Source organism: Gambusia affinis, linkage group LG20 (genome assembly GCF_019740435.1).
Source record: "Gambusia affinis linkage group LG20, SWU_Gaff_1.0, whole genome shotgun sequence".
NCBI lineage: Eukaryota > Metazoa > Chordata > Actinopteri > Cyprinodontiformes > Poeciliidae > Gambusia > Gambusia affinis.
In genome coordinates, this window is record NC_057887.1 from 18889365 (window position 1) to 18911577 (window position 22213).

General features: G+C 38.8%; 1 protein-coding gene across 1 annotated transcript in view; it reads left to right on the forward strand.

Annotated features, from left to right (window-relative positions):
* The window catches only part of atrnl1b (attractin-like 1b), a 64648-nt gene that overhangs the window by 12284 nt on the left and 30151 nt on the right, over positions 1 to 22213 (forward strand). The window contains exons 7-22 of the mRNA XM_044102277.1: positions 435 to 522; positions 1244 to 1505; positions 2433 to 2616; positions 2709 to 2863; positions 3006 to 3090; positions 4089 to 4303; positions 4394 to 4512; positions 4803 to 4935; positions 5701 to 5888; positions 7512 to 7725; positions 7819 to 8010; positions 12267 to 12500; positions 13150 to 13287; positions 16645 to 16738; positions 20817 to 20869; positions 22000 to 22094. Of these exons, the coding sequence (XP_043958212.1) occupies positions 435 to 522; positions 1244 to 1505; positions 2433 to 2616; positions 2709 to 2863; positions 3006 to 3090; positions 4089 to 4303; positions 4394 to 4512; positions 4803 to 4935; positions 5701 to 5888; positions 7512 to 7725; positions 7819 to 8010; positions 12267 to 12500; positions 13150 to 13287; positions 16645 to 16738; positions 20817 to 20869; positions 22000 to 22094 (2449 nt within the window). The remainder of the gene's footprint in view (positions 1 to 434; positions 523 to 1243; positions 1506 to 2432; positions 2617 to 2708; positions 2864 to 3005; positions 3091 to 4088; positions 4304 to 4393; positions 4513 to 4802; positions 4936 to 5700; positions 5889 to 7511; positions 7726 to 7818; positions 8011 to 12266; positions 12501 to 13149; positions 13288 to 16644; positions 16739 to 20816; positions 20870 to 21999; positions 22095 to 22213) is intronic.

Here is a 22213-nt window from a genome sequence, read left to right on the forward strand (position 1 = left end):
GTGCAAAGTTGACACTTTTAATGGACTTTTGGTTAAACTTTTAGTGCAGCCTTGCAATAAAAGTGTCACTGTTTACCAAATTACTCTTCATGACAACAGTCATAAACATTTATGAAGACTCCTTCATGGTCAGGTGTTATGTCATGTTTATGACAGTGTTATGTCAGTCTTATGCACACCCCTTCAAATGAAGTGTTACCAAATAATTCTAGTTATAAAGATATTATAACAATCCTTTATTTTTCTGTTATTAATCAAGCATCAAACCACTCTTATGAACAGATATGTTTAGGCTGCTTTGATTACATAATTAACATCTTGCCACAGTGGAACAAATTGCATATGTATTTTAGTGTATTTTATAAGTATTTTCAATGGGATTTCTTGTTACATGTTGGAGGGTTAGTTAGCATATGACATTTGTCTCTCTGCAGCTACAATCTAGAGAGCGGCGTTTGGAACACAGTGCCCATCACCGGTGGCCCTGTGCCAAGATACGGACACTCACTTGCTGCCTTCCAGGTATCTTACACCACTACTGACACACAGGTGTTGCATTCTGCCGTGCATGGTCGCTTTCACAGGTCTGACATACTTTAAATCACAGTAATTGTTACAGGAAGCTTTATTCATCATATATAGGGAATGACTAAATCTACATTCACAAAGTAGGTCCAATTTTTTATTTTGTTTGTGGAATACTACTGATAAACTGTGATTGCTATTTGACTTTTGTGTGAACGGTTTACAACTCCAAAGCAACCTGCCTTCAGAATGAATGTAGATGCTGTTCACATAAATGATGATGGATTCACTGTCTATGGATTGACTTTAAAGTTGTTGAACAATGGGAGCCGATAGTATTATCAAAGCTCCATCCAGTGTCGGCACTTCAGCCATTCAGATTTACCATGTCTGACTTTTTGTGGTGCAGAATTATGATGTACGTTTCACAGCAATGACGTAAAATTGTCGGATACGTAACAGATTTTACCACATGTGGAAATCACACAAGTCAGATTGTTTTGGGCATGAAAAAGTCAGTTATGAGTTGCATAGCTAAAAAGCTGTAGGTATCAAGGCAGCTTGATTTTTGAGAGTCTTATGTTTGTGATATCTTTGAATATTGTAACAACAATATCGGTTGAGAGTAAATTGCATTAATCTTCCCTTTCTTGATAGTCGATATCCTCTCCCTCCCAAACATTCTGTAACAAACCAATCAAGCTTCTCTGCTTTTCAGGATGATCTCTATATGTTTGGTGGGAAACTTGAAGCCAGCTGGGGCAACGTGACAGATGAGCTTTGGGTGTTCAACATGCCAAGTCGGTCATGGCAACGCAGAACCCCCGTTGTCGGCTCGCCGGCCCAGGCTCATGTTTACGCTGTGGAGGGCCACACGGCCCATTGCGTGCAGCTGAGCAACGGCGAGACCATCATGCTGGTCATCTTTGGTTACTCTCCCATCTACAGCTACATCAGCAACGTACAGGAGTACAACCTGAGTGAGTCCCAGCTCCGCGGTGAAACCAGGCACCGCTTGATGACCTCAGTCATCCCATTTCTAGTTTAAAAGTTTATTACCTCTTCAAAAGCTCTTACACTAAATAGTGAAGGTTAGTTTTTTACGCAGGTGTGAATCACCTGAAATGAACTGATTTCTCTTTTTTCTGATTCAGTCAGTTGATAAAAAAATCATAAAGTTGGAACAACTACAATAATAAACAGGATAAAATTTCATGTTAAACTTTTATGACGCATTAGGATGAAAGGAAAATGAACGCATTAATCATGTCTGATATTTATTTCACTGATTGCTGATTAATTGTTTTTGTTTGTTGCCGACTTGCTGACATGAAGAATAAATGACAGTCAGTTAAATACAAACAAATCTTGTCTTAAGATGTTTTTTTTCTTATTTTGTTTATGGTTAATACTTTGCTGCAGTAAAGAATTTTTATTTATTTGGGTTTTTTGTTTTTCGCACTACGCACTTTATTTGTTTTCATTCTTACATTGCCTTGCAAACATTTTGCCAGGCAAAACCCTTTCCACATTTAGTCACATTACAACCACATGATTGGGATTTTTCTTTTGAATTTGACTAGGCCATTTTATTGTAACACCATTGAGCATCTAGTCAAGTCTTATGCAGTTTAACAGATTTCTATCAGGATTGTCCTATAATTATCTTCAGCAGTCTTCCCATAAACTCTGACCAGCATTAACACAGCATGATCCTGCCATTGCCATGTTTCACACTGGGAAGGATGTATTTTTGGTGATGTGCAATTAGTTTTTTTTATCTTACCAAAACATTTCCAATTTTATGTTTTTCTTGTCACTGTTTTGTAATCAGCGGATTTGTTGAGTTTTTTCCTGTCAGTAAATTCTTCTACCTCTTCAAAGCTTTCCATTTGTTTTCTTTTCAGGATCCAAAGTGTGGTTAGTACCCGAGACAAAAGGTGCCGTCCCTCAGGGAGGTTACGGCCACAGCAGCACGTTTGACAGCTCCAGCAGTAGCGTCTATGTCCATGGAGGCTATAAAGCTCTCCCAGCCAGCAAGTATGGCCTTGTGGATGACCTCTACCGCTACGACGTGAACACGAGGACATGGTAAATCATCATAATCGTGTGCAACACGGTGTGTCACTGTGGCTTCTTGCCACAGCTGTCCCTGACACAGACTTGTCACGCACATTTCGCAGGTTCATTCTGCGAGAAAGCGGCTTTCCACGGTACCTGCACTCTGCGGTGCTTCTCAGTGGCACCCTGCTCGTCTTCGGCGGCAACACGCATAATGACACGTCACTCAGCAACGGGGCCAAGTGTTTCTCTGCTGACTTCCTTGCATATGACATCGGTATGTTGAAGGAAATGTTTTTATGAAGCAGAAGCTAACTTTTTGTATAATAATTTCTCTTGGTTTTAGGGAATGAGGAATTCTTTTATAACACACAAAATGCTTTTGTTTATTGAAAATTGACCCAGTATTTATTCCTCAGCCTGTGACAAGTGGACAGTCCTCCCCAAACCTGACCTGCACAGAGACGTCAACCGCTTCGGCCACTCGGCTGTCGTTAGCAACGGGTAGGTTTCTAAAACTCATGTATTCACTCAATTTCTCTACATGGCCGACAGGGTTACACACGCCACAATATGTAATAATCGAATAAGATGTTAAAACATCATTAAAACCACACTATATTATAGTAGATGGAAATGTAGTAAAATCCTAGAACACATTTGAATCATTTTGCCTTTAATGACATGTAGGTTAATACTGAGAGTTTTAAAAGGTAACTAAATGACCAAAGGTTTGGCATTTATTGACCCAAGTTTGAGTTTAAATGCATATAGAATCTACAAAATAATTTAATATAATGATTAGGATGAACATGTACAGTTTATTTATTTCATAATACGTCAGATGATTACATTTTAATTTCCAAAAAAAGACCTTACGCATTCTGGAATAATCGTCCCAAATTTAATAATGTTATTACATAAGTGGAAGAATGTATTGCAAAATGCGTTCAAGGATTTTATTGCATTTTGCGTAGATTATTACATAATGCAGTTTTAATAATGTTTTACCTATTGCAGGATTCTAGTATTTTTATGAAAAATCTTGTTGCTCTGTCTGACTGTCTATCTGTCTATTTTTGTCCATCCATTCAATCAACCACCTAACCACCCATCAGTCCCTCACCCATCCATGCATTCATACTTTTTAATTTGTGTGTTATTTCATCAGTCTGTCCTTCTGTCCATACTTCTGTTTATGCGTTTATGGATCAGTATATATCTCATTTGGATTTTAAACCAGAAAACCACAGAAAAATCTGACTAAATTCTAAAAGGAACTGTTGTCTTGAACTATAAAAGATAACCTAAACAAAGTTTGTGCAATGTGAAAGCAAATTTTAAACCTACTTAAGTTTAAATTAGTATGAAACATTATGTCAAGTGGCATGAATCTTAGTGGAATTTTTTTAATAAATCTGCTTTGGCCTTTGCTTGTGAAACTTATTTGTGTTGGTTACCTTGGTGTATAATTAAATGAAGTGCTCTGTTTTCTCTGTCAGGTCTATGTATGTGTTTGGGGGCTTTTCCAGTGTCTTGCTGAATGACGTGCTCGTGTACCGGCCTCCCAGCTGCCAGGCCTTCATGTCAGAGGAGGAGTGTCTGAAAGCCGGGCCGGGGGTCCGCTGCATCTGGAGTAGAGGCCGCTGTGCCCCCTGGGAGCCCGGCATGGCCAACGGCAGCTTCTCTCCGGTACCTTTCTGCTCCTATAAAACAGGTAACACAGACCAACAAATCACACCATACTTTCACAATAATTAGTCAATTTAGGAAAAAACTAATAATAATTAATTTGTTTTCTTTACAGTGACAGCGGATGAATTGTGCTATAAGTTCTTGGACTGTGGGAGCTGTGCGGCAAACACCAAAGGCTGCCAGTGGTGCGATGACAAGAAGTGCATCTCCGCCTCCAGCAACTGCACCACTGTAAGTGTATCAACAGGGGGCAGCAAAGCACTTTTAATCCAGCTTGTTGAAGCACACATGAAAACAACTTTTTTCCCCCCCAAGATTTTCCAAACTGAACGTGCAAGTTGTGAATATTTATGGTTGTGTACTAAGCCGTTCCCCTGTCCAATTCGCTACACGATGGCAGACGCTGGACGATACTGTTGAACGAGTTAATTTCACCAAACAGATGCAGCCTTCCCTCATTTTATCTTGAAATTACAGCCACTCTTCTCCTCACCCTTGCCCTCTCTCTGCCCTGCTTCCAGGGCGTGAAGAACTTCACTGAGTGCCCGGTGCGCATCGAGCAGGTGTGCAGCAAGCTCGCCAACTGCAAGAGCTGCTCGCTGAATCTCAACTGTCAGTGGGAGCAGAATCACTCACAGTGCCACTCTTTGCCTGGTAAGCCTGACAGTGGAGCATAAGGAACACTAATGTATGCATGGGATGCTGATCAGATGGTTTTTTTTCTCCCACATTTGAGTGAAGGATGTTTTCCTTGTTGGAAATTACAAATAGATCCGTTGACGTTCTCTGCTAAATACGTAATTTAGGCAGATACTCTATGAATTTACCCGTCAGGGTTTGGCTCACGTAACTTGAATAAATAAATCTATCTGTGGAGTGAATGTTTTAAACACAGCAGAAGAGTTTTTTTTATCTTTTGGGCTTTTTGTAAATGTGTTTTTCAATTTGTCATCCTGATGTTGTTTATCAGCTTTGCCAGTGCATTTAGTTTACCTCTCAGCTACTTCCTCCCACCCAGCCCTGTTGTTGACGTCGACGGCGACAGAATCTGAAGAAATGGCGCTGTCACTTTATCCGTAATTTTCAGCTCATGAAGTGTTGTCGCCTGAGGGGGACTGCGGTGGGAGCTGCAAATAATATCTGTTTAACATGTGTGTGTGCGCGGGTGTGTGTGCGTATTTGTCATGCATGAAAGAGACTTGCCAATCACACACAAAAAGCCCATCTAAGAGCAATAGATGCAAATTAGAAAATTAAATATACAGTACATATTGAGACTTTAAATGTTGATTTCCCTCCCCCCCCCAACTTCACTAACTAAATGAAGCTCAACTTTTTCTGTGGACGAATGTTGAACTCAGATGATAGTAAAGCATCATCTGAGTGAAGGATAATTTTGATTATGTTCCTATCTTCTAGCCCAGCAGTGCAGTGAAGGCTGGAGCCAGGTGGGCGATGCCTGTCTGAGGATTAACTCCAGCCGTGAGAGCTATGACAACGCCCAGCACTACTGCAAGAACCTCAATGGCAACATCGCCTCACTCACCACCTCCAAGCAAGTCGACTTTGTACTTGAGGAGCTTAAAAAGCTTCAGCAGCAAGAGAAGGTAAAAAAATAAAAAAATCCCAGTTTGGGTGAGAAAGGTGATTCTCATAGTAAATCAGGAATTAGTTGTTTTTTTTAATATCGTATAAATATAGTTTTTATCAAGAATTGGGTTGCATACATTTTTATTTATTGTGGGCTGTTTCAAATCCACATGACCAAAATTATTCATGTAGACTTATATATATATATGTATACATGCACTGCCACTGAGATTTACTTAAAAATCCATTAGCAGGTTGCAACATGATCTCATGCTTTTGTTGTAATCAACAAGCTTCTTTTTCCCAGCAAGCTTTGATGCTAAGTCCACAAATTTTCAGTTGCAAAAGCTGAATGTTAGCCTGCCAGGTTTGATTGACTAGTTGCTGTTTTTTAAGAAAGGATTTGTTGATCATCCTGTCATCTCTCTGTCTACATTGTAAATATTTTGAAGCAAGTCTTCATTCCTTAGTCAGCTCTCTCTCCCCCCATCTCTTTTGATCCTGATTTGAGATGAAGTTTATTATTCTAACCACTTTAGGCATTGCACCAGTCGAAATGGTGTGGAAGACTCACCTTGACTCCTGATTTTAGACCAATAGAAATTCCACATGATTTTGTTTTAAAAAGATCTGACATTTTCTGCATGATCACTTTTTTTCCACTAATAGAGGAAAATTTCAGATGGTGTTTTTGAATTCTCAAAATGGACAACATTTACTCTAGGGGTGCACTGATTTTCTTAATTTTGGGTGATTAGTGATTGACTGATACTTACATGAGAAATCAATTTAATCTTTATCTGCATAGGTCTGAAAATCGGCCACCATTCCTTTTTGTTCTGCAATAAGAGATCTGACAGGCCGACCCACCTGGTTATGTTTAAACCTTTCATTTATTTTTGAGAGCACTTTTTGATATTTTTCAATAAAATGAGATTGCAACATTGAAGATGTATTGCGCCTGAAACACCAGACAGTGTCAGTTTTAAAATAAAATTGGTATTGGTCAAACTCGGATTCAGCAGCACGAGTTTTTTTAAAGATTGGTGATCGGCCAGAAATCGGTGCACCCTTAAATCACTCGCATGGTGAGTGTATTTAAGATTATACTTTCCTGCAGACTTAACTAAACGAGAACTTCTCTACCCAACTTTGTTACATTTTCTTAAAACATAATGTATGGATTTTTCATTATTGAATCTCTCAATGTTATATTTTAAATCTCTTCATTGCACTTGAAAATTTGGGCATTTTACTAATTCTTTATTTGACTTTACAACATTTTCTTTCAGCTGCAGAAGAGTTGAGAAACCCCACTAATGAGTTTGTCATGCATGTTGTATTCATGAGGATTTAAATTGCTGTCTGTCTGGTTAGTTTCAAACTTTGCTGTTTGTTCCTAGCAGAACCTTGATGTACTGTTCCACATTATTTTCCCATTACATTAAAAGCTGAATCCTGGAGGCAAATAAGTAATCATATCTGTGAAATTATGTTTAGCAGACCTTTAATGGCGTTTTTGCTTCCCAGGTGTAAATGGAGCAATTATTCCTATTATTTTTTTTTATAATAGCGTGACTGAACAGCATTTGGGATGTTTTTGTTTAAATATGCAGTAACTTTGAGCTCTGTTCCCACAGCGACTGTCTCCCTGGGTGGGCTTGAGGAAGATCAACGTGTCATACTGGGGTTGGGAGGACATGTCCCCCTTCACCAATAGCAGCTTGCGCTGGCTGCCTGGAGAGCCCAGTGACTCTGGTTTTTGTGCCTACTTGGAGGAGCCTCAGGTTTCAGGCCTCCGGGCCAATCCCTGCACTGCAACTGCTCATGGCCTCATTTGTGAAAAAGCTACTGGTTAGTAACAAATATCATCAGATACTATGAAACTAAATATGTTTTTACCTAAGAGAAGTTTTCTTAAGGTTTCACTGTTTTGTATTTTTGCAGGGAACCCCAGTCAGAGTAGTCGTGGGTCTTGTAAGAAGCCTTGTTCGCTGCACACAAACTGCGCCAACTGTACCAGCCAAGCAATGGAGTGCATGTGGTGTGGCAGCACACGGCGCTGTGTGGACTCTAATACATATGTGATCTCCTTCCCCTATGGCCAGTGTTTGGAGTGGCAGACTGCCGACTGTATGGGTAAGTGTCTCACCATGCATTTAATCTAGGCGAGTCATCTTGGGAGTCTGACATTAATGCGAGGGACAATATGTTCTCCTAGATTGGCTTCTGTAATCGTTCGATATTCATCACAGAGAGAGAGAGAGAGAGAAGAGGTTACGGGGAAGAAAACGGCTTAAAGTGGAAGGTGTTTGATTCACAGGGAAAATTGCATTAGTTTCCTGTGATTGACTTTGGAAGCTGTTTTGGCTTTTAATGGTCAATTACTTTTGCATATAAACTCATGCCCTACTGCTGGTGTCCCCGCTGACTGCGCTTTAGATGGACTCCTTACCGTAAGATGCCTTTAAGTAATCTTGTATGATGAAATAGTGGCTGTAGTGGAATGGAAAGTAGGCAAAAGGGGAATTTTTTTTTGGACACGGTAAATGGTTTTGTTTTAACAAAGGTGAATGTTTGTATTTGTGTTTTGTTAAGTGGTGCAGAAAATATAAAAACAAAGGATCTATTTAAAGAGGTAAAGGATTTCTGGTAAAAAAGACCAATGAAAATTTTGATGAGTGACGGAAAATTGAGTTTGACTAGTTTTAGAAACATGGGTCAAAAGGTTTACCATTGTTCCTCTAACACAATTTCCCATTTAGGAGAAATGCTGAAAGTGCAGTAGCTTGGAGACCTATAAAACCAGCACCCTACCTAGGGATTTAAGAGCTTTGTGTTGGCTGGTTTCATTCATGTCAGGCTTTGACCAGAAATATTTCCTCAGGCATCCCTGGATTCTTTAGTTTGATGTCACTGTTTTATTCCACGCTAGTTTTACAAATGCTAATGAATGTAACTTTTCCCCTGTTGCTTCTCAATAGTCATTATGCAAATAATATAACCTCATCACTGATGAACTTGTTCTGAGATAGGATGGAGTAGATCAAAAGAAATAATTTCTAGATTGTTTAAAAAGTAGATTAACAAGGTTAGTAAATCTGAGATGGAACTAGCTAAGTCCTTTCTTAACCTTCCTCCAAAAAGAAAATTTGTTCCTAGCCTCAGTTTAACAAATTTCTAAGCTATTAGCTCTTTGGTTTTGATTGACAGGAACCAGTTCTTAAATCCACACTCTTATTCTCTTCATGGTGGTGCTTTAAACTCTTGTTTCACAAACAAATAAGAGTATTTAATGAAATTTTAGTCTTACTCAGGTTGCACACATAGAATCTACCAAAAAAAAGAAAAAGCAACAAGCCAAATTACATACCAGTCACATACGAAGGAGAAAATACGTTTTGACTACCCGGCAGTAAGCTGATTGGGGAGCTCCTTCACCTGAAGGTCGACAAAGCACTTTGGTTTGGTGCTGGTGCGTGATGTATGAATTATTTCCACTGTTGTGTCACATTGAGAAAAATCTCTGATCAGTTTAGCGAGTAACAAATTTAGGGAGCCCAGGAGTGCCGTCTCAAATTCATTTGTGTCTGCTGGTGTTGGGCAACACAGAGATTCTGTTTGCTGTGGATATTTGTCTTGAGGAAAGTTAGCTGCAGCAACATCTAAATCTTTGTCTTGTGCCGATTGCAAAATATTGAAAAACCTGGTAAAGAGGAACAACAGTTCTAAAGGAGATGCAGAGAAAAGCTAATTATCTAAGTTCTCACTTTGATAATTCTTGTCTTGCTCCTGCTGATGTGTTCACATTTTACTGAAGTGCTGTGCTAATGCTACTATTCTCTCTGTTTTGATATGACTTTTTGATATTTTCTGTAGCATATTTCAGTGTGGCTCCAGGAAAGTGCATGCAGATAAAACCTACAAAGGAGGTTCTCCAGACAGTGTCATAAATTTGTTTTCTTTTCTGAACAATTTAAAATTGAATAACTAGTGTTTTGGCTGCTCTCTACAAATTCTCAAGTAGCTATGTGATCGCAACTAATGGAGGTGATATCACACAGGCAGCCCGTTAGGTCTCTACTTCTGTGTTTAAAAAATAAAAATAATGAAAAGACAAAAAAAAAAAATCTGATCAGAAGAAAATCAGACTCAGTTTTTCTAACTGGATGAACCCGTATCAGGATTTGTCAAGCATATAATTGAATGATTCCAGTCAGGAACTGATTTTCTTGGTGCATAGTAGAACTGCAGGTTATTGGGGAAAGAAATGATATTGTGATTTTTTTCCTCTAACCCTGATATATATTGAATATATATATATCAGCACACATACACACACGCACACACACGCACACACACACACACACACACACACACACATATATATATATATATAAAATACAGGAAATCTTGAGCTGGAGACATATTCTCAATATATTGCGCAACCCTGATGTTTTGCTATAAAATATTGAAAGAAGGGAGAACCCATAATTCTTGGACTGACAAAATAACACATATAACTTACACGTTTTTGCAAGTACAAAAACTAACGACTATTTTATTTCATTTTTTAAATAATTGACTCTACGTAACAAGGCAATACGGGTCTCCTAATAGCGTGGCTGACAGACTTTAGACCATCAACCATTAAAGGGATGATTTTAGACAGGGACTCTGATACAGACCATTTCAAAATTTGGAAAACCCTAAATAAATTTAAGCTCTCTGATTTTCAATTGAAAGTTGTATTGCATAAATCACTCAATATGAGAATGTAATGTAACCAAAAGCAAGTATTTATCTCCTCAACCAATAGAAAATAACACAAGAAGCAGTTTTTGCAAAGTTAACAGGCCAATTTTATTGTATCTAGAGCTTGTTATCTAATCTTTTTAAGACATTGTTTTGTGTTTATTTTTTTGGAGACACCTCCAGCCATCACATTTGATCTCTATAAATGGAGCTTTTTGTATTTCAACATGCTTTTATTTTGTGGCAAAGCAACAGTCCTCCTCCAAACATCTTCTTCTTTTTCCCAGAGAGCATTTTCTGCAGAAATCCTCCACTTATGGCCTGTCGTGAAAGCAAACTTAAATGGCCTTACTTTGTTCTGATTGCTCTTGTGTTGTCATGGTTTCACATCCATTAGCGGAATAGCTGGAGATTTGTTTGACATAAGCTGAGGTAAAAGCACTCAATGTTTGTCATCTTAAAATAGTGGTGGCATTTCTGCGCTGAGGTGTCTGTTGAGCGGCCGAGTGGTGGCTTTGAAAAGTTGTCAAGCAATCGAAGTGTCCTTAAGAGTCTCTTAGATGGCAAGACAGCATTTCTCATTCAGGTTTCTAAAGTTAGGGTAAAGTGCCACGATATGCAGCACATTTAATCCCTTTTCTGAAACTTTGCTGAAATGTGAAAGTTTTAGTGTTTTCAGGCGCTTTCTCCTCTTATGTCTGTCTGTGGTTCAGACACCATCTGCCATTAAATGCTGAACATTGTGCTGTTTCTTATCTCCTCATCTCTTTCTGATCAGTTTTCTTAGTGCCTCACTCTATAACCAGCTTGTGTTTTTGTGTAAACAACCTCCAATCTTCTGAAACTTAAGGTGTTGGAAAAATTAAATGAAATCTTCCAAATAGGATCAGGTCTGTGGCAATAAAGGACATTCTGAAGCTGAATTTGTGTGACATTAACATTTCAAATCTTTGTGTGTTTTATCACTAAGTAGGGCAAATGTGATGTGCATTTATATTGAGCCATCTCTCTTTTTAGTCAATATTTTGTGCAATTTAAGTAGCGACTCTTTTGGTGTAAGCATCTCCATAATGTTCTTCCTGGCCCGCCCATTGTGTTCCCCAGGCTCCATGATTCTGTTCATTGATTAATGTTCTGTAATTCATACTGAGGTTTGTGGTTGTAATGTTATTAACATGCATATAGGTTCAGGAAATATAAATACTTTAACAAGACTGGTATATATGAAAATCCATTGTTAAAAAAACACTGCAAAAGCACAAAGTCTTACCAAGTAATTGTAGTTTCTGGAGAAAATATCTTGGTGGACTTGAAATAAGACACAACTAACTTACAAGTAACTTTTCAGCAAAATATAGGAGCTTGTTTAAGTAAATAATTCCTTAATATAGATGAATATTAATATTATCAGTGAAATCTGCCAATGTAACAAGTATTTTTTGTTAATATTAAGGAATTACTTACTTAAAATAAGCTCTTGTATCTTGCTGAAAAGTTACTTGTAAGTAACTCATTTCAAGTGCACTAAGATACTTGCATTATAAACTAGACAAAAAATACTTCTTTTTGCAGTGAAGATCAATTACAGCAACGAGTTAAAGCATACAAAATAGAGCCCTTATGCTTCTTTTCCCCTCCAGCTCAGAACTGTTCTGGACTGCGGACATGCTCCCAGTGCTTGGACCAGCCGGAGTGTGGCTGGTGTGGGGACCCCAGCAGCACAGGGAAGGGCCTCTGCATGGAGGGCTCCTATCGGGGGCCCATGAAAAGAGTGGCAAAGCAAGGCCAGCAGAGCCAGTCCCATGATATGAGCCTGGAGCCCGCCAGCTGCCCCAAAGACAAAGGCTTCGAGTGGGCCTTTATTAACTGCCCTGGTGAGTAAGCTACGTCCTGTTGACGTTCTAGTATATCTGCTGCATTATTGGGTATTGATTCTTGGCTTTTTGATTTTTCTTTGAAAATGATATCTCCATACTGGAATCCTGTTTCAGCTGCAGAATGCAACTAATCCCTCCCTGATGACTTTGTGCAACCTTATGCTATTATTTCTTTTTTTAATGTGACCTCTTTGTTCGCTTCTTCACTATACATTAGCAGATGATAATAATATACCCTTTTGAAAGTGGTAATTTGATCATTTAAATGGTGCTTGGTTGTTTTCCGCTGTAGATTATTGGAAAGCTCCACATTGAAGTGAAAGGCAATGACCTAATTTTCTAAAGGTTTTTATTTTTATTTTTTCCAGTTGTAGATGTATCCAGAGGCCAATTAAAAGTTGTTCCAATAAAGCAAATTCTAAATGGCAGCACTGATTAAAAAATAATTAATATGACATTGCAGACACAAGTTGTTGACAGCACTAACGGGTTTCTATCATTTCTGGGGAGCAACAACCGTAGCTGCAAAATCCCTAATCCCAAATCGACGCCCACATGACACTCAGACAGGTGTATTGAAAAGCATTTTAAAGTTGTCCATCTTCTGTCTGCCTTGTTTCTCACCAACACTTCCTTTTCTTTTTAGCGTGCCAGTGTAACGGCCACAGCACGTGTGTGAATGGTAGTGTGTGCGAGCAGTGTCGCAATCTCACCACCGGTCCACACTGTGAGACCTGCATGCCAGGTTACCACGGAGACCCGACCAATGGCGGCAAATGCCAGGGTGAGTGCTGCACCTCCTTTGACTTGATTTATTTTTGTGTTTCCAGTTGTTAATGTTTTCCTCTGAACTAGCGGACATAATCTGGACGTGTTGCTCCAACGTTGAGTCTGGTTTTGAAGCCAAACAGAATTTCAACTTTGATTATTTGAAAAAAACAACAAAAAAAACATAATGGGGTGGAATTATCTAAGCCCGGTTTGTTAAATCCAAGGCAGCTTGTTATAAACAATCAATAGATTTCACTCGGATTGTGTTGTTTTGAGACTTGTGGAACATTCTCATAATCCAACCCAATATGGTGAATGTATTCTATTCAAATGTCCAGAATGTTGCAAAAATGACAGAAAATTAAAACATTTCAGTTTGGAAATGTATGAAATGATTAACACAAGGATTTGTAGAAAATCTGTTTTGCTATTCATTTTGTTGCTAAAATTCATTTGGCAGCAGGCTGTAAGATAATCACTTTTAGAAAAATGTAAGTAATTTATGAGGTGAGTTTCACACATTTTTGGAGACTTTTCTAGCATACACAATCAGGGTGAGATACACAATAATTTTCAGAGTAATCCAAAGTCACTTTGAAAATGGGGAGACAAGTTTCAGCAAAAGCTCCCTATTTTCATTCCTTTACTGATTTCTTAGGTGTGGTGCTCAGTTTTTGCCTTGTTTGTCAGACTTCTTTATTCAGGTGAGGACAAAAGTAGATTTATATCTTAAGCCTGCTGCCAAATGAAGAAAATTATTCTTCAGTCGTTGCGAACTATACTTTCTACAGAGTCACTGTTTTCAATGTAGATAATGATTATACTGTGTTCCCTACTAAATTCAAAGTGTTGAATGATTGCAGTCACACCACAGGCATTGGCAGTAAGTCAAAGGAATAACCGTATAGCTGTCTGATGTCTTTCTGCATCTGTCAACTGAATGAGTTGAACATTGGTTGAACGACGATTTTGCAGGTTCCTTGTAAAGATGAGATTTACTTCCCCCTCATGTGTTTTGACATGAAATATAAAAAGAATTCCTGAGAAATCATATCCAGGCATTTGTCTGAAGTATTGGACGCAGGAGTCTTGCACACTCACATTCAAAAACATATCGCTGTGGGAGCTTTGTATCCCTAGAGACCATTTTTTGATGCATGTAACGTAGTTGTAATGCTGCAAAGTGAAAATAAACAGAGGACCTTTAAAATCTTCTGGAAATTTTCACTTCATTTTCCTCTGAAGTGAATCCAGACTTGTCACTGAAACCTGTCTATGAATCCACAGTTTAATTTAAATTGATGAAGCATTCCTTCCTCCCAAACAAAACATTAAAAAATGAGATTTTACACACACACACACACACACACGCACACACACATTCCTCTTCAGACTCTGAAATAATTTGCTCTTTTGAGTTGGTCCAGTTGGATTGTTGTTGTATTTTTCCTTCTTTCTTTGTACGATTTTAAATAAGTTCAAACTGAATTAAGACTGCCTGTATTCCAAAAAATTTTGCTGATTCTTGGCCCAGATTTAAATGATCAGTTTTGCTGATCAGATCATCGATTCAGGTTGTTTAAAAAAAAAATAAAAAATAAAGTAATTGTGAATCAGACATTAGTTATTCTATTTAATTTGTTTACCTTGCACAAATTCCCAACAAATGTATTCTCTAGGCATTTGGCAGAACAGACATGTCCATTTCATATGTTGGGAATCCCATTTAATTGCTTTAAATTGTTGACTTTGTGCAATGCCATGTAATAATGAGCTCTTCCAGTTATCTCTGTTGTGCATACACATTCCGGTGAGCACCAGAGGAAATTCAGCTTCTGTTCAGGATGTTTATGTATTTTATCTTAGGGCACTTAAGAAAAACTCAATTCATATCCATTTATACAGAAATGTGTTATCAAGTCAGTTCTGTTATCAAATCTGTATTACCCGAATCAAAATCATTTGAACTGTAATTATGATAAAGTGCATTAAAATAAAGTTTAGAATGTCAATTGGTAAAACGGCATCTACCTAAGGAAGATTATCATGTCAAACTTTGCTGCAATCCATTCTGGACAAGCAAAATGTGAGGAAATGAGCAAGAATTCCTGTCAGAAGTCAGAAAGGAGCAAAGCTGTTTGGGTAAACTCACAAGACTAACATTTAGAAAAACCAACTGATCCAACATTCAAATTTTTGGACTGTCGGAGGAAACCAGAATACCTGGAGAAAATCTACACATGCACAGGCAGAACAGACAAACTCCATACTCAAAGGCAACAGTGCTACCATCTGCTGCACCATGCAGCCTGCACAGAAACCAGTCAGATGGAAAACTGATTTGTTCAAGTTAAAGATCTAAAAGGAATATTTGTCACTGTTTTGTTTAGTTGCTCCGAACTCAACAGAATCCATCACAGCTTAAGGGTTAAATACTTGCAACTCAAAAGCTTAATATTTCAAAATCCGTCAAGAAGTTGGTCTGCATTACTTACCATTACTAGCCAAGTGGCTCGATTATTGTGCCTCTTGTGGTGTCATCAACCAAGATACGCTCAAAGCAGAAATATCTTTTTTTTTTTATTTAGCATTACTTTCACACCTTTTTGTATTTTTGTGAAACCCTCCAGTAAAAATCTATACTATCAATATTTGTTGGTGGAAAAAATTGGATGGTATCTTTAAGTTGCAGTGTGTCAGTAAGAATACGTCGGAAAGGAAGAACTTAGACACTTGGTTTAAAGCTTTCTAGTCATGTAAAATATTTATATGCACCATGTTAGAATTTGGGAATGGGGGTAGAAGGCCCACTGACCCCTCAGTAATCCGTCTTCTCAGTGTTTTAAACTCAGTGAACTAAAATAAAGGGGTCTCTTATTTTCCTTCAAATGCTAACCTAAAAGCCTGCCTCTGTCAAAGCACTTTAGCAGCCAGTCCACCCATCTATTTCTTCACCTTTTACATTCCTCACACACACGGAGTCTCAAACATACACAGCTGGGGGGTAAGGTGTGTGGGGAAGGTTCTCAATTGTCTGTTAGATCTTTAAAGTTCACCCAGTCTTTTGGGAAAGGCTTTTGTTTACCGTTGTTCCTGGATCAATATCAATTTTCGTCGTGTGTTTGATGCAACAGCAAGAATCTGGGGCTTAGCTTAGCACAACCAGTCCAAGAAAAGAAAAATTGCGAAGGCTGTAGGAATGATGGGATGTGAATTCTCTCTCAAGTGTTTTCAATTCAAACATTTGTAACAACTTATTGTTGATAGAGTATTTTGTACTTTCAGTAATCTATTCATGGATGTGTTCTCTCTCTTTTCATGCTCTTTCTTATCAATCTTTCCCCCCATCTGTTCTTGTCACCTTTTCCAGCTTGTAAGTGCAACGGTCACGCAAACATATGCCAGGTGTTAACGGGCAAGTGCTTCTGCACCACCAAGGGGATCAAAGGAGACCAGTGCCAGCTGTGAGTACAACAAACTCAGTAGAAATCTGAATCTAAACAAACACTCTGGTTTATCTCTCCAGGTTTTGAAACCCCATATCCTACTTTTGGCCAAAATAAGCCTAACATTTTTCTATGAACATCAACTCAGTATCGGGGTAAAAAATCCCCCCCACCGCGGTTGAGGCCGTCTGACTGCCAGCCACCCTGTTTCAATTGCACAATGAGATTCATGTGTGTGATTAATTCAGTCGGGGTGATTCATGGCTCTCATGACGTGGTGTTGAGCGTTGATGTCAGATCTCTGTGAGCCAGCCCTGTTTCCTCATATGGAGTTTCGGATGCAGTGATGCTGCTGCTGCTGCTGCTTTGATGGGGGGGGGGGTGAAAACGACGAAGGATCAGTTGCATTATCACCCAGAAAGTCCACGTCCAGGGTGATTTGTGCTGGTCCGGCGGATTCCAGCTGTGTGGGAGGGCCGTTTCCTCTAAGCCGTGCTTTTACAGCTGTAAGCAGGATAATGCAATGAGAGTTATGGATGGGTCACAGGAAAAGCTGAACAAGCATTCATGCTTTTTAACATAAAACGTTTTTCTTCTCTGTTATTTTGCACAAAGGCTGCCAATACCTGGCTGGAAATAAAATCTCATGCACTATCCTGTATTTATATTTTTTATTTTTACACTTATTAAGTTAGGTATTTGACTCTGACCTTTTAAACTTTTCCTTTTTTTGCATTGTAATGAGATGTGGCTTTATGCAAAAAAAGTTCACAATTTTTCTTTTCTGAAAGAATTCTTGAGTCAGAAAGTTCTATGCAAATCTAGAGCTTCTTCTAAATTTGCATAGAAGAAGCTGCCACAGCTTTTAAACTGTTTCAATATTTTGGCATTCAGGTAGGAAACAGTGACTGGGTCAGAGAGGAGGCATGAACTATTTGTGAATAATGTGAAAGCATCACTATATGCTGCTGATATGCAACGCTGATGTACAACACTGATGTCGCCATTTATTTTAAAATCTAAAATGCTAACACCTGTCTGTTTGAACCTGAAAAAAAATATTTTTCAGTTCTTACAGTCTTTGTAGCATAAATGTATTAAGACACAATAAGTATTTTCTTCAGTTCTATTTTAACTAAGGTAACAGTCACACACTGTTGCATTAATTAAAGGAAAAATAGACAGTTTCACAATCTTTGGGGTCATTGTACTCTGTTTTGTTGCCTAAATTTTGACCTGACATGTGGTCGGAGGGGCTGATCAAATACATTTCAAGGACACCAACAAGCCCTCAGGCCACACTTTAAGCACCAAGGCTATATATATTTTTAGCAGTAATAAACAATATGTTGCATTATTTTAGCAGCTTAGCATATCATACTGTCCTCTCATTCCGGCTTATGTCTAACAAAACCAAGGTAGATCTTAGTATTTCTTCAAAATATTGTTAAAATGACCAAGATCTGCATGTCATGTTACTGCCCAGTTCTTTAAATAAATAATTTTAATTCAACTAAACTTTACACTTGTAAAATGCTTGAACAACAAACAAAATCATTAAATCTTGCTTTGTGCTTTCTAACGTTCTATGTTATTATTAGTGTTGAGGCAAACTGAAGTACAGAAGGTAATGAAGAGGGGCTGCAGGAGAGTAAGACCTCTGTGAATCCTCATTGCTTTCTGTCAACTGTAATACTGAATATATAGCACTTTGCACAATCGACAAAGTGCCACATTGATTTCTTCTTCCAGAAAATGCAGTCCAGTGCAGTGATTAGCAGACCGAACCACAAGGCTGCAAAGTGCACAACGAACACACATGCAGGCTTCCACCTGTGCTTACACTGAAGCTACGGCTGCTATTAAGACTTGAAATAATAGCTGTACTAATGAAGCAAAGTGTGCATTAGTGCAGAATAATAATTGTTTTGAGGGTGGAAAAAATAATGATTTTGTCTATGTGCCATTACGACAATCAGTCATCAGGAAAGTTTTTCTTCTTTTTGCTCATTTGGATGAATACTTTAATCAGAAAAATTTCTCATGCATAAGGCAGCGGCGGTAACGAACGCTTCTGTGCCCACCGTAGCCTGAGTTTATAGGTTGCACGGGCACAGACAAAGGTTCACGCTGAGTCTAGATCAAATTAAGATACAGCAAAGGGGGATTGCCTGAAGTTTGGACGCGTGCATGGTTGCATGCCGGTGTAGATTAAATTAAGATACTGAATGAGTCAAGGAGCTGAATTATACTGATGAGCAAGTGGGTGTGTGGATTTTGCCCTCTAAATGCTAGGAAGTTTAAATACTCAGCGACGTTCCCTAAGCTTCCTGTAGCCTGTGGCAGCATTTGTCCTTCATCTCTTTTTTGTTGTAGGGAACAAAACATTCTGCCTGTTTAGCATCAAGTAGCGAGAACAGCACAAACTATTCAAGTTTCTGGAGGATTCATCATGAGAAAGAAGTGGAGTCTTTAGAAGTGACGCAAAACTCCCCCCAGCTTTCCTGAAGTGTTGCCGAATTATTTTAAGAACCGGAGTTGATCGTTTTACAATGTAACGCCGCTTCACAGCCGCCTTCTCATCATCGACGGCGATGTTGTCTCTCAGTTGGGTTCCCTCCTGCCCGCCCGCCGCAGTCCTCTCTGACTCCTCACCACCACCTCTAATTTTTCACATTCTAACAAGTTTAATTAATCGTCTGAAAGATGAAATATCTGCGAAGCATAGTTGGTGCGATGAGAGAGGTAATTTTTAGAACCACTTTCACTTTCTATGTACAGTTCCAGCTCATATAGAATAATACTTTGGAGGAAGACTTCGCTTCACAGTGAATTGTTGAGAGTTCGAGGCATAAACCACCGAGATTCAAAGCGGAGAGATGCATTCAAATAAGATAAAGGGCAAAGCAGTCCAGTGAACATGACCATATGCTTGGATTGATTAGAGCGCTTTGGAAAGCCATGAGGTTGATAAAACACACTAATGTGCACACATATTCTCAGAACCGTTGACGTCCCACTGTGGATATAAACAAATCATTTTTACTTGGCAGCTCTTCATTTTTAAAGTTGGCCTGCTTTGGCTGAGGCCACAATTTGACTAACTGCAGCTGTTTGAGCCAACGGCATCACTGCTGAGGACATTTTATTTTGGTAAAAAATAATAGTAATCTTTCCACTTGGATTCTACCTGTTAATGGCTTCAAATGCAGAACCCAATAAAAAGGAAATCACCCTCCAAAATCAGGCATTATGAATCTATTAAACCCAGAAGATAATGATGGTTTTTGTTTTGTTTTTATCCAAAGAAATAGGTGTTTGGCTATAGGAAACGGTGCTTCTCCCCTTCCATGTTATCACCGCTGACTATAGTAGATAAGCTTGTGCAACTTTTCCTTGGTAAAGCCCTCCCCGCCCCAAAAAAACAGACATTTGTCTCACAATTCCCAATTTATGTGTGTTGTTTGGATTTAATCCTGATATAAAGTTACAACACATAGATACCAAGAAGGATATGTTTCCATTAGGCCTGTGATTATTTTTATAATGCATCACCATCACACATCTGGAAATTGCATCCAAAAATCCAGAACTTTCTTCCTCCAATAAAATAAAATTTTCTGACAAAGTCAAACAATGTGCCTTAAAATATATCCGCAGATGTGTCGCCATTTAGCGCAGAAGATTAGGTGTCTTTTTATATAGTGTACACATACATCTAGTTTCACCTGTTTCCAAGACATTTCTTTGTTTATTTTCAACCCCCTTTCCAATGTCATATCTTCTTTCAAGTGAGAACTGATGTTGACATGATTTTTTTCAGCACCATGTTTTTTGATTTGCAATTGGGGGGAGATGAACTGTGTTTCTCATCACTGTTTAAGTTTAATGAAAGTTGAGAGAAAGTCTGTTCCATCAGCTGTCAGATTGTTTCCTTTATATCAGAAATTAAGAGGCTTGATGAGGTGCCAACAGCAGGAGCTAATGCGCTGGCACTTGGCATACACCACACCTGATAAGAGGAGTTGTTTTTTGCTCTCAATCTGTTAGCGCTCATCTTCATCTGCTTCTTTCTATTCTCTATTCTTTGCTGCAGATGTGACTCAGAAAACCGTTACCTTGGCAATCCACTCAGAGGAACCTGTTACTGTGAGTAATTCTCCACTGGACACACACACACACACACACACACACACACACACACACATCCACATTTTATGGGTTATTCTCTTGTTGCTTCCCACTTCTCTGCTCGCACTCTTCCGCTCCGGGCAGATGGCGCGTCTTAACACTTTGGCACCAGGGGCGCTTGTTCGATGACAGAATGACTTGTCGTGAAAATGTCAAGTGCATCACAGGGAGTGAGTGATTGAGCTAATCAAGGAGACGGAGGAGTCAAAATTCTCCACTTGTCTACTCATTCAATCTCACACCTATTCATTTATTCATTTAGGAAGGTAGCGAAACGATAGCGTAACTTTTAAGTAAGAAGAGTATCTATGAAGGTGCACGATGCACACGTCTGCTCCAGTTCCTGCTCATGCTGCTGTCTGTGTTTATTTGCATGACGGGGTGTCCTTCACAGCGTTGCAGCAGTACTTTGTGATTTGTTATGTCTTTCAGCACTCCGCTACTGACTTCAGAGCTTTTGCCAAGGCTTTGTCCCTTTTAAAATGTCATAGCCTGACAACAGGCTCAGAGAGGAGGAGGAGGGCACAGGAAACTAGAAGCCTGGAGCCTGTTTTAACCTCTGGACACCACTGGAGCTCCTTGAGCTTTGTTATTCTGCTATGTAAACACGACACTCCCCGCAGTCAAAAAGGCCATTGAGCACAGATTTAACATAGCATGCTCAGGGTGAGAGTGGTCAGCTTTGTCTCAGGGTTTGTTAGTGAGCTCTTCCTCTTATGAATTGCTTTGTGTTAAGTTTTGGAGCATGCTGACTGATAATCCTACCTTGTCCCCATAAAAGCCATACTAGCCAGACTCATCTATTTAAAGGAGTGACTGAAAATTGAGTTTAATGTGTTTGTCTTGGAGATAAATAGATGGACTTATACATGTACAATAACTTGAATATTATCTCAGTTACATTTACAGTAACTCAGTAAGTTTCACCAAATTCATACTATTTTAATATTGACATCCACATTCATTAGGAAACTTAGAATCTACATTTTCCGAATTTGTAAATAACTCAAAAAGCTCCCAGACAGGGAGCTGTGTTTTTTTTTTCTGGCCAATGACATTTATATTTCTTACTTTTGTCTTTTCAATAGATAACCTCCTGATTGACTACCAGTTCACATTCAGCCTCATCCAGGAGGATGACAAGCATTACACCGCCATTAACTTCATGGCATCACCTGAGCAGGTAGCATCTTTAAGAGCAGATCTCATATTTGTAGTTGTTTAGCTCTCCATCAAATATCTCTATTAGTAATGATCATAGTTAGTTGTTGATGTTTAGCGTTTCTAAAATAAAATGTTGAC